General features: G+C 43.2%; 1 protein-coding gene across 2 annotated transcripts in view; it reads left to right on the forward strand.

The window, feature by feature from the left end:
• The first annotated feature begins 589 nt into the window (after nucleotides 1–589).
• Nucleotides 590–13,463, forward strand: part of triqk (triple QxxK/R motif containing) — a 31,392-nt gene continuing 18,518 nt past the window's right edge. The window contains exons 1-3 of one of the 2 annotated variants that reach the window (XM_079523092.1): nucleotides 590–765; nucleotides 2,309–2,464; nucleotides 7,435–7,526. In XM_079523092.1, the coding sequence (XP_079379218.1) occupies nucleotides 7,457–7,526 (70 nt within the window). In that variant the 5' untranslated portion in view covers nucleotides 590–765; nucleotides 2,309–2,464; nucleotides 7,435–7,456. The remainder of the gene's footprint in view (nucleotides 766–2,308; nucleotides 2,465–7,434; nucleotides 7,527–13,463) is intronic. The other variant, XM_079523091.1, reaches the window with a different exon arrangement.

Raw genomic sequence — 13,463 nt, forward strand, 5'->3', positions numbered from 1 at the left:
GCCTACATTTTCTAGCCAATCAGCGGAAAGTATCTTCAATGTTATAGTGTTCCGGATATTAGTTTCAATTCTGTCTGCTTATTTGTCTTCACTTCCAATTTAACTTGTTCTGATTCTGGATAAAATTGGTATCAAACCTGAAAATGTATTTTCTATTTAATGAAGAGCTAGAGGGACCCCTGTTACTGAGAGAGAAAATACACTGCCCTAACAAGCACTACAGAATATCTATTTAATTTAACCAAGAAACCACTACCCTTGGCTGCAGGCTATGCGTGGCAAAAGGAACAGATCTACAAGCTGTCACCGCGTATCATCGCGACGCGGTGATTACTGGCAGATCTGTTCTTTTGGACGAGCGACACGGTCGCACTACGAAACATAAAGCCGGGGGACTGTCTGTCAAACGTAACCACAACAACACACGCCTGTTCAATGTTTTTGTCCGCAAAACCCGCCTGTCTAAGCTCGCCATTGGTCCGGTCGACAAAACGCTCGCCTCTGATTGGACAGAACGGCTGTCTGTCAGCGACAGTAGACGTGTAACCAAGGAGCGTAACCAGGAAGTCCTGGTAATAATAATTGAGAGGACGTGATGCGCTGGCGTTTACCTCCGGGAGGATTTTAGAGCAAAGTACATTAAAAAAGAGATAAGAAAAAAGTAAAGCTTCGAAATTTGAAGTGTCCATTTATGCAGCAGCTTTCCATAATGTGCAAACACCTACAGTGAGCGACACATTCTCCACAAACAACGCGCAAGTGACTGTGAGTACTATTCACAGCATTAGTATCTCTTTATGAATGAAATAAACTGCATTTATGTCGGGTTTAAACCCTTTGTTGTACGAAAACAGCCGATCTACAAGCTCACTACGTTTTGTACAGTCAGCATTGTTTTCAATCACTGCAAGGCAAGATTATTTTGTAGAGCACATTTTTTCGACAACAAATGAACAATTAAAGGCAATTCAATGTACATTCATCAAACATTTAGCAAAGGAAACACATTGAATGAATTCAGTAAAAATCGGAATAGAAAACGAAAAAGGAGAATTGAAACCAGTAAAAACAAAAGTGGTAAAACTAAAACAGAGAATAAGAGAGTAAAATAACAGTGCAGAAGAATAATTAAATATGTCAATAAAAGGCAGTGTCAAACATTTTTTGCTAAGCTGTGATTTAAAAGAACTGATTGTTGTAGCAGCTTTCTGGGAGTTTGTTTCAGATAATGTGGCATAAAGATTCCTCTCCAAATTGATTCTATAGAGGGTATGTGCGTGACATCATCAAACCAGGAAGTTATGCAGGAATGCCTACTGAGTGGCAAAAAACTATTTTCTGGCCTTGACAGCCCATACATCCAAACAGAAAAGTCATATCTGATTGCATTAAACAACATTAAACGATGTTAAACTCACTTTGCCTGTTGCTTTGCCACTCTATTTGCCACTCGATGTGCCATTCATTTTAAGCATGCGCATACTCTCTATTGGGACATAAGGCAGACCTTTCCCAGATGACCTGAACAGTCTGGAATGGTTCCTGATATCGAGATCAGAGACGTATTTTAGCCCTAAACCAGGGGTTTTCAATGTTTATCAGGCCAAAGTACCCCTTAGCTGAGAGCGAGAGGAAGCAGAGACCCCCACTATTATTGTATAAAATTGTGTTGCAGATTAAACCTTTTCATAGATTTCATAGATAGCTTCATAGACTTGTTTGACAGCAATGTTTAGTGTTGTGTTGGATTCATTTTAATATGTATATAAATCTGAGGAGTTCCTATAGGGGTCCCGGATCCCCTGTTGAAGATCCCTGACCTAAACCATTCAGTGTTTTATAAACCGTAATATGGCTGCAGTTTGTAAATTATTGTTTCTCAAATTATTTTCATGTCACTCACGGACGCCCTAATTGATATGTTTTTCGGCTGTTTTTGTGTCTTAAACAAATACAAATATTAAAATACTTTTCCACAATTCTCAAGAATAGCCTTTCTACAAGCTTACAACGTGTCATCACGGGACTTATTGTGAGCTTGTAAATCGGCTATTTTTGAAAAGCCCCAAATATAAAATAGGTTTGTGGTTCAAACTGATTTTGATGCTATATTAACTAGCCTAATTCTGCTGGGGACCCTTTGGAACCACCTCAAGGACCCCTGGTGGTCCCTGGACCCCACTTGGAGAAGCACTGGTGTAAATAACTTGCATACCATCTACATTGATGCATTTTCGTGTCATGATCTATCACTATATAATTGGCCATATTCAGATCGCAGCCATCTTGCCAGCAAGGTGCTACCTAGGTTGTGGTTTTCCCCCCCGCCCGTGACTCCAGGGGGCCCGGTGCCGGGGCTGTCGGATGATCGATCAACGACCACACAGCGCTACCCGGTCACTCACGACAGATACCCATTCAAAGCATTATCTCTCAGGGCGCTACAAATATATCTACACATCCCGTAAGTTCACTTAAATAATAATAAACTTTATTTATATAGCACCTTTCATACATAAAATGCAACCCAAAGTGCTTCACATAAAAAATAACAAGCAGCGGAATGCCGAAAAACAAAAAAGCAGGTCAATACAAGACACAATATATACAAATTAGCAAATAAAAATGGCAATACAAAAGTATGGTACACATACAAAATATGGTAAGGAAAATTGTATCAGACCATTGAATATGAAGACAAGATAAATGCCGAACAAATGCCAAGTTGAAAAAATAAGTTTTCAACTCTCTCTTAACTCTTAGCCTGCCGCCATTAATTAATCCCTCGATTGCGTATTGCCATGGTTTAATCACGCGTGACACTTACTTTGAAGAGCCAAATATCCGTATCGCATTTTACTATGAAACCATTCCGTGTGTGTTGACGAAGCTGGTGCTCGTTCTCTCGGTCGGTGGTGGAAAAAGTGGACCGCGAGTATCACAGCGCCTGCTACAGGCCGTTGAAAACGCTTGTCTGGGACAAAGCGTCCTCTGCAATGTCGCTTCTGTGAGATAAAGCCGTCTGAAAACAGAGCCGGCAATGTTAGTGGATGCGCGCGCATTTTCAAAATGGCCGCGCCCATTGTGTCAGAAGCATAACAAAGCTAACGGACGGTAGATTTCGATACGATCGTATTAAAACATGCATTAATGAATACATCGCTGTTAAAACGGCTTTTCCGTTTGTGGCAGGCTACAAGATTCTACGTGTTAATATTCCTATGTTCCTGGCGGGTAAACGATTAAAAACATCAAGGGAGGTCGCCCTTTTAAGGTGCAGTAGTGTGTTCCACAACTTGGGGCCATAGACCCAGAAAGCGGCCTCAACGGTGTTCTTATGTTGAGCTTTTGGTAATTTTAATAGAAGAGTGGATGAAGACCTGAGTGTTCTAGTGGGAACATACAAATGTATGGAATCCTTAATATACGAAGGTGTCAGGTTATTAAGTGCTTTATAAACAAATAAAAGTGCTTTAAAATCTATTCTAAACGATACTGGTAACCAATGTAGTGTTGACAGGACTGGACTAATGTGATCTCTTCTTCTGAGAAATAAAACTAGTGTTGACTAATCATTACAAGTATAGCTCTTATTTGGAAGAGGAAGTCTGTTTCGGTTGTAGCCTACTTCCATGACAGACAGTTGTTTTTCCAGATCTTGCCGGGAGGGACTGACAGACCTTAAACATTGATTAGAAGTGATGGTGGTGGTGGATTGCTTTTAGCCAAAGTTTATATTACCATATGAAAGCCATGATGCTGCGCATCTTTGACTTAAACAATGTGTACACACTTTGGAATATACGTTAAACATGGTGGAAGTGGATCCTAGGCACTAGGCAGGCAGGCTACAGTAGGCCTACAGTACTGTCTGGTGCTTGCAAGCATACAAAGAACTACGATACCTTAATCAAGTTGAGAGAGCAACGTACTGTATCTGCAGTTGCTGGGATATGTTTGTTTAAAAGTGATGTTACGCGATGTCAAGCGTCACCGTCGATATATCGCATGGTGTGGGGGGGGGGGGGGGGGGGGCTGGTGACCAGGCCAAACCTGGTCACCACCCCGGCCCAGTACCGAGTTGTTCCGCCAGTATAGCACATTTCAACAAGGAAATATATAACATAATCGCCTGGGTTAATCACAGTTATTTCACATAATCGTTTCCATGTTGAAAATGCTAATACAAACACTGCAGAAATAGCTGATCTACAAGCTTACACCGCGTCACAGCGTTTTGAAAGTATACAATTATTTATAAGTAAATTTGTTATTTGTCTTATCTGGCCTGTGCATTTTTTGATTATGAAGCCTAAAAACCAAACATAAATTTAAATAGTATATTCATCTATCTATAAATGCACCACGTCTGTGTGTACGTGCGTGTGTCATGTGTATGTCTGTAATCCACGTAACTCGAGAACCATTTGCTCCACCGACTTCACGACACACGTACAGTATTCCACATCACCACAGGGAGTGCAGTCAGCCTATTCGACTGGTATCACCCCATATAATCGGCGAAATCATCTGTTATCAGCACGTTTGAATGGGGCCAGAATGTCCATACTGGCATCCTCACCACATAGCCTGGTCAAGGTTTCCCCCTGGTGGACGTGTCATTTTGGTGCATGATGGAACTAGGAGCTACTAATATATACTATTCTCTGTCTATCAGGACGTAACTCGAACGGCGCTGAGTCGGGTCTGGTGGCCTTCGCAACGCTCGGCACGGCGACTCGCTCGGCTAGCGCCTCGCTCGGCGGTGCCTCACGTAGCTCATGGCCACCAGACACGGCGCGCCTCCGTCAGGACATCAGTGATAATGACAATGCTACAATCGCAGATAATGACATACTGAACAGTGAGGATGCCAGTATGGACATTCTGGCCCCATTCAAACGTGCTGATAACGGATGATTTCGCCGATTATATGGGGTGATACCAGTCGAATGGGGTGGTGCAGTGCCCGGTGTCACCGGTTGTCCAGAACCAGCAAAAAAGCCTCTGCCCGGGCTCTGGACCTGATCACCCCTACTGTATATCTCCATTTATGGACTAGGGAGCTGGCCTGTTACATCTGCATAGAAGGGACACACATAATAACTGGGTGCTGCATGCATTTCCAACTTGCATCGTTTCAAGTAGGCCAGTGCCCATTTCTGCCCAACGGGCACCGCTTTAGTATGTTAAATGCCAAAAACACAATGAAATTGTTCATTAAAATGTGTGTGACAATTATTCGTCAACTTAAAATTGTAATCGTGACAGTACTGTATATCTACCGTAATTGGAGGAAACACCTATTCAAGGACACGGAGCAAAAAAATACATAATATAAAGGGACATTTTACTGTGTAACTATCTCTCTCTCTCTCTCTCTCTCTCTCTCTCTCTCTCTCTCTCACCCTCTCTCTCTCTTTCTCTCGTGTGGTTCTGTTGTTGAAAACGTTGCAGAAAAACAGTGGTCTTAGAGTAACGTACCCCCCCCCCCCAAAAAAAAAACCAAACAAACAAACAAACGTATCTCTCTGAGGGCTGTTTGCACCCCAGGGGAAGCCCATCAGGCAGGCGGCCATGCTTCTTGAACATGCTAATTCAGTCTCTTCTCTCTCTATTCCCCTGACCACACCGTGAGAATCTTCCACCACACACACTCGTTCTCCTCCGATGCACGCAGACAATTTTTTCTACAGTTTTTCTCCTTTTTTTTCTTTTTCTTTTTTCTTTTTCTTTTTTCTTCCCTTTTTTTTTGTTCCATTCACCCGTACTGTAAAATGCACCTGTGCGTGTGCAATCAGTCTCCATTATATTATCGCTATATCTCGCTATTTTCTTCCTCCCTGTTTGTCTCTGAATTGCACGGACGCACATACATCTTTGAATTCTGGGCCGGTATTTTGTGGAACAGTGAGGAATAGGCTGATTTGACTTCAAATCAATATGACAATTATGTCTAACTTTTACCTCGTGTCTGTCGTGATGCTAGTGTGTGCTTTGAGCTTCTAGTGTTGCTATGTTCACTATTTTTGCATGCCACCATTGTACAATGAAGCATACTGTAATACAGGATCAAATGATTAATCATGCAGGCTAATCAATTTAGTCATTTAGAAACCACCTATTGCAACCTTTTTGTGTCGATTCGTTTATATCAAAACATCAACGTTTTTACGATATATTTCCGGTTAATTGCCCAGCCTGAAGCCTTGGTGTGGATGCGTTCAGATGGACCTCCTCTTCTCAGACCTATGAACAGATAAATGGGTCACAGGGGGTGAGGTGGTGGTGGTGGGGGGGTCTAGTAACGTCTTGAAGCATGCAAGTCCATTGCAACTGCACAGTTATTATTGATTGCTGCACCGTTGAACGTTCCTGGTCAAGTGTTGAGCGGTGGGTGCTCAATGAGCCGCACACACACACACACACACACACACACACACACACACACACACACACACACACACACACACACACACACAATATTACTATACTTGTGAGGATTTTCGTATTGCGATATTATGTACTTGAGAGGGACATTTGGCCCTCACAAGTACAGCAATACAAGTAGTCTCTCACTCACACACATACACACGCACGCACACACACACACACACACACACACACACACACACACACACACACACACACACGCACGCGAGTGTGCAGGTGGAACAGCCGTGCTACTATAGCAGCGTGAGTAGTGATGGTAATCAAACAGATACGGTGGTGTGAGGGGAAGTGGTGTGTGTTAGCCTAAATGAGATGGATAGCAGGCGCTCACACTGTGAACATAACACACACAAGGAAGGTGGTGAGAATCCATTTAATTACCACCAGGAGATGCATGCGCAAGATAAACCATCTGCCTTATCAAAACTGACTACTGTACTGGCCTGCCTCGATAATACTCTAGTCTGTACAGTACTGTATATCGTTGGTGTCGTGTTGTACAGGTGTGTCCCTGACTCCCTAACCCCTTTTTAAAAAAACAGTGCCAGGATCCAGTGTCGTTATTATTTACCGTAGTCACAAGCTCTTGTTAATACTTTCCATTGGCGCACTATTTATAAACCCCACCAGCACACTTAACTTTCAAACTGGCCTCCCTGATTTGTGCAGATACTGTAGGTAAATGTTCATATTTTTTTATACATTGTCATATGGCAATGTATACAAAAAGCAACTATAAAGCGCCAGCGTTATACGTTTGTGTGTGAACTGTGAACTCGCATTTCTGTCCTTTCATTACACTAAAATATTAGGTAAACTTTAACTTTAAAATCATGTTGCGCTACATTTTCACGTGCCTAAATGAGGGATGCTGTGGTCAAGTCGTTTTTTTGCATGTAAGCCTGAGCCAACACTTTGTGGTTCAGTGTTGCTGTGAGGTTCAGTGCTCATCGTTACGTTGTGTTCCCCTTCCACGCACAGATTGAGGGAGGAAGCAGCAACCATGGGCCGTAAGGATGCCAGCGGAGCCAGCGGAGCCAATCTGCCTGTTGATCAGTACCGGAAACAAATAGGTACGTCCAGCCCGCCTCTAGAGCAGCGGTTTTTCAGATAACGGGAAACTTGAGGGGTCAAAGATCCCTGGCAAAATGATTCACCACTTAGGGGTGCATACGTTAGACACACCAACAGTCCTGACTGTTGGCATGTCTAACTATACACATGCACCCGGCCTTTAAAAGTAAAACGTTTGAGACCCACTGCTTTAGAGGACTGTGATGAACATTGGCAAGAATCTCTCCACATCGTCCTGGGAAATGGTTCCCGAATTTCATGTGTCGGCTCGAACGGGGGAACCCTCGGGGCCTGGAGAAACCACCGGAGCCAGGATGTTGTTGAGTCCCTGGAAGTAATTATTATCAGCAGGACAACCAACGCCAGAGCGGCCGCCATTTGAGGTCACCGCCGCTGACGTGGCGGCGAATGGCATGCTTACAGAAAAAAAAGAAAAGAAAGGTTCTTTGATATCACGTCAGAAGCTGTTTGGTCAAAGCTGAATGGCGCTCTAATCCAACGGTATTTAGTTTCCAGCCATGTCTTCTCTCTGAGATCATGGATACTTAACTAAGGCAGTATGGTGGTAGGGATCAATCAAGATTGTTTTTTCAAGATTGGGGGGGGGGGGGGGGGGGGGGGGGGGTTAGCAGGCCGTACCAAGAGCATGTCCCACTGTCATCTTCTTGGTTTGTCGTGTGAGGACATGCATACTAGTGAGGACATGCATGCTAGCGAACAACTCGAGCCTGGAACACGTGCATATTGCGTAAAAATACTGTAGAGTTTCATTGATTTATTTTTGATTGACTACTGTATTAGTAAAAAAACATGGTACATTCAGACATGAAGGCTAAATGGCTAAAACAAAAATGTCCTGGGTAGGGTTGTCCGGATCGGGTGATCGGAATCGGAGTCGATCATGTCATTTTCAAATGATCGGAATTGGATCGGGAGCCAAAAAACGTGATCGGACATCCCTAGTATCAATATTATATCCATATGATATTAGACTGGAAATTGTCTGTTATTTGGGATATTGTACTATTGTGATATGGCATAAACGTTTTCTATGAAATTAGGGATGTTGAAAAAAGTCGAAAATCGACTCGATTTCCGACTCATGCCCACCGCGACTCAAAAATCGTTTTTATTTGTATTATTATTTTGTATTATTATTATTATTGTTGTAATGGCTTATTATTAGGGCCGGGACTTTAACGCGTTAATTGAGATTAATTAACTACAGAAAAATTAACGCGTTAAAAAAATTAACGCATTTAATCGCACCTTTTTTTTCACGGCGGAACGTTTCTCACTGGGTGCATTTCTAGGCTCATTAGGCTGCTGCACTCCTTGCACGGCAGGGGGAGGAGCAGCAGCAGCAGTCCAGTGGCACAGTACACTACAGCTCCGTCAGACAACAACTTATAACACCCAAACGTTTGCTCCGTGGATGGGACATTTAGATTTAAAAGCTATCGGATGGACGCGTGGATAGCAGCATGGTTGTGTGCAATGTCAGAGGGAAAGGAATCGGATCCATAAGCCATATGACCAATGTTAGCTTCCATGCTTCATGCTAGCTCTGGTCCATAGCCAGAGCTATGGATCAGAGCTAGCTTCCATGCTAGCTGCTTCAGCTTAGCATGTCTCGCAGAGTAGAGGCTTGCACGCCTTGCAGAGGCTCGCGGAGATTTCACCACAGCACGAAGCTGTCAAGCTGTCCTCGATGCGAAACATACTGAAGCAGCAAGTGTGAAAGTCCGTGGTCAGACAATGGTCTGCCCCAACCCCATGTGAAATGCACTCCCCAGCTAGTTCATTCCACCGTTTTTTTATTTTGTTCCTTTGTCTAAGTGTTTACCCCCTAATAAAGTTGTTTTGTTTTGTTTTTCCTCATGCCCCACCATGTAAAGCACATTTGAGTATTCATAGTCACTTTATATAGGCACTTGCTGCACTTGTTTATCTGTTATCTGTAAAAAAAAAGTTGTATTGCTTAAAGGGGAATACCCCTCATTTTCAACATTTTTCTATGGAGTTGTGTGGAAAACTGGAAATAATAAAAAGTCACCCCATTTTGCCTAGAACTGGAGGTCTGACAAAAAACAGTAACACTATGAAGTACAGCTTTGTGATGTCACTGAGATCTACTTGTTACTGTTACTGATTTTTTTCAGACCTCCAGTTCTAGGCAACACAGAATGGGGTGACTTTTTATTATTTCCACACAACAGCTCTAAGGTATATTAATGACAGTAAAATGTTGAAAATGAGTGGTATCCTGTAGTCACTATTCATTGATTCACTGGGATACCAAAAAACATTTGAAAAAAAAGGTTTATCACTGTTCTCGGGTTGAATATTGATATGCGATTAAAATGCGATTAATCGAGATTAATTAATCACAAAGCTTCTAATTAATTAGATTAAAAATTTTAATCGAGTCCCAGCTCTACTTATTATAAAACGTTATAAACGTTGTTGTTACAAATGTTTTCCAAATAGGAGAGGTACATGTGTCTGTGTGTGACACTGCTGTGCTGCTACTTTAGTGCCAACTGCCAACTTTCAGCGCCGCTCACCACATCATGGCATGCATGCCCTGCCTGCAGTTGTTGTGGTACTTAGAGCCCATCGTTCAAGGGTGTGGGGGGGGGGGGGGGGTGGGGGGGGGGGGGGTTGGTTATCTTAGCAACACTGAATGCTCTGTCCCATTCGTCGTGTGCTCGTGTCATGAGCCAATGGCTGCGGCTCTGAGCTTCCCAGACCCCAGGTTCACATCTCATTGGTCAAACTCACAGACAGTGTTGCCATGCCGTTTTAATATAAGCGACTTTGGAATTTGTGTTGTTGGTAAAATGTTTCAAAGAATATTCCACATTTTATAAAAGAAAATAATAATGATAATATAATCCATGATTGTTTTGAAAACAGCAGATCAATGCAATGCGTTGTGAGCTTGTAGATCAGCTATTTTCAAATAGCCTATTAGTCGCTTCTTTTTGGCTTGTTTTCATAGACATGAATGCTTATTTCTCTCACGAATTGGCAACTCTCACACATGCCGTAAAGTAAATTGACAGGTCTGCTGCTCTGAGCTGCAGCGCTCTTCTTGTTGTGAAGAAAGAAAAGCAGGACAGAGATGTCAAATACATCACGCCGTCATTCATATTTCATACTGTATGAATGACGACCGACCCGATGTCGGGTCGGGGAATAAATGCGCAGCAACAAAAAAATAATAATATAAATTTAAAAAAGGGAAAAGAATTGATCGAAACGTCGATTTGTGGCCTCGACACGTCGATTGGCCAAATATGAGTCGATTGGCATCCCTATATGAAATATAAATATCGGATCGGGAAAAATCGGTATAGGCAGATGCTCAAAATCAAATGATCGGAATCGGATCGGGAGAAAGAAAACGTGATCGGGACATCCCTAGTCCTGGGAATTACATAACATGAAAACAACACACAATTTCCTATCAAATACAATACAAAGGAGAAATGGGAAAAACTCCTTTTATATTGGAAATTGCATTTATCTTGTTTCCACAATTTGGTCCCAGAGTAGTAGATTGACAATGTTCAACTTCAAGTTATGAAGGCTTTTGGCAGGACGGATGACAGCAACCGGTGGCCATGATTTCCTCAAAGGCCCTGTCTACCAAGACAAACAGTGAAAACACAAATACACTGAGAGGGCAGTGTGTTACTGCAGGTAAACTCCACTACTACTACTACTACAGCCTGATGGCTGCCGGTATAGAGGGACATGTGAAACAACATTGTTAAGTAAACAGGGCAATGCTACATACAAACTCTTGAGAGCGAACACTTTTTGTTCCCTTTGAACGGGCACCACAATGTCGTTCAACGCAGAGTGAGGTATTCTACCGTTTGACTTTTATCTGTTACCGTGCAGCGTTCCTATCATTTGTACAAAGGGAAGGGGGACAAAACGGATGACATTGTCAAGCCGACACCGACAGGCAATATCTGTCTCTCTTAAGGGTATGACAACCTATTGGGCAATTTCAGTCGATCTTGTTTACTCTCTTAATCTCGCCGGGGCCCTTGCATGTTTGTTTTTTTCGTGTGTTTTTTCCCAGTGTGACAGCAGAAATGATTATTTCTCCCTGCAGATATCCCTTAACTGCCAGCCATTGTATAAATTCTTTTTAAAATAAATAAGAACCTCTGGCGGCTTTGTCGTCGACCGAGATTCAGTCATAATATAACAAGCTCATCTCCCACTGTCGCACCCCTCCTTCCTTCCTCCACTCCGCAGATAGCATCCTTCTCTCTCTCTCTCTCTCTCGCTCTCTCTCCTTTTTTTTTTTTAAACCATCTCCATCTTCACGTCTCATCAATTCAAGAATATGTAACGTGGGTGTGGTGGCTGGGGGTTCAGGGACACTTAAGTCTCCATCGCTCTCCCTCCCCTCACCCTACACCTCCAGTCAATTCCGCCCTCTCGTCTCTGTCGATTTTTTAAAAGAGCGGCTATCAGGCAATTTCAGCAAACCGCTGTTTAACAGCAGAAGCCGGATAGTTGAGAGAGAGAAGGAGAGAAAGAGATGTTGGGATGGGGGGGGGGGGTGAGAGAAGCCTAATTTATGCTCTTGTCGTATGCCTACATTAGCCGACCTATAAGCTCTTAACATGTTGCTTCTGCAACGCATTAAGAGCTTGTAGGTCGGCTATTTTAGGGGCGCAGAGAGAGAGAGAGAGAGAGAGAGAGATGAAGCCTTCAGAAATAGCGGGTCTCTGGAGAGTTGCAACGGTTTGGCTGTATGTGGTAATTTGAAATCGTAATAGGGTGGGTAATTCATGGCGGCCGTCAGCAGCTGTCTGCCGCCACCGCCGTCGTCGTCTTGTCAAGCCCATATATACCTCCTCCTCCTTATCGCCGGAGAGCTGTTGTCATGTCACAGGGAGAGAGGGCCTGTCAAGGGGCCTACTGTTGACACACTCACTTTTAAATACTATTATTAGGTCCAAATAATTGACTGCGCCGAGGCTGTCACCCCGCGGGAAAAAAATAAAATAGAACGAGGCAAGATGAGGCCGAGCTGCCTGGTATAGCGGTTTGGACACGACAGCGGTCAACCCGTCAACCGCCTGATGGCGATTTGTGCTGCCGCCCGCTGAACAAGTCCCATGTAAAGTAAAATAAAATAAAATATTTATATCGTTGCTGTCGGGGAAAAAAACCTTATTTCCATATTCTAGCTTTTTATGTTTTTTTGTAAATGAACACCCTACTTACTTGATAATCCTACACAGCATCGCACAAAAGTATCAACAGTAAGCAGATCCAGTCTAGTTGTAGATCCACAACTAGACTGGAACTCACCTATGCTTTCTACGGCAGGATCCGCCGGGAGAAACTAGACACAGCTGTAGGACATGAGACTAATTAATTAGAGCGACAGAGAGAGAGAGAGGAGTGTGTGTCATTTTAACAAGGGTGCAGATCAGAAATCAGCAGAGAGAGACCGACGTTTGCACTACTGTATGCCGAATTGAAGTGGACTCTGCCCCAGACTTTTTTTTTCTCCCTGGAAATAAAAACGTCTGGGTTTCCGAGGCTAGTCAGCGACCAATCAGAAGGCTGACAAAGGGTGAATTATATGATTGTATGAATTATATGATCCACTCTATCCACTCCTGTGATTTCCGTAGCCTGGTTAACCACTCCCCCTTGAAATCGCATTTCCATTCATTTGTGTAGAAGAGTCTGGACCCTGCTAATGCATGGTTGGCTGCGGGAGTACAGCGTTGACAGACGACCCCTTCAGCCAATCAGCGTAACAAAAAAAGTGACCGTCAACTCCAGTCTCCAAACAGCAAAAACTTTGTTTTTTGCACATAATGAGGTTTGCATCCGACGGAGGACAGAGACGATATCATCTCGGGTAGAAGCCTCATAACTGTATGTCAAAA

Source organism: Electrona antarctica (assembly GCF_951216825.1).
Source record: "Electrona antarctica genome assembly, chromosome: 15".
NCBI classification, from domain to species: Eukaryota; Metazoa; Chordata; class Actinopteri; order Myctophiformes; family Myctophidae; genus Electrona; species Electrona antarctica.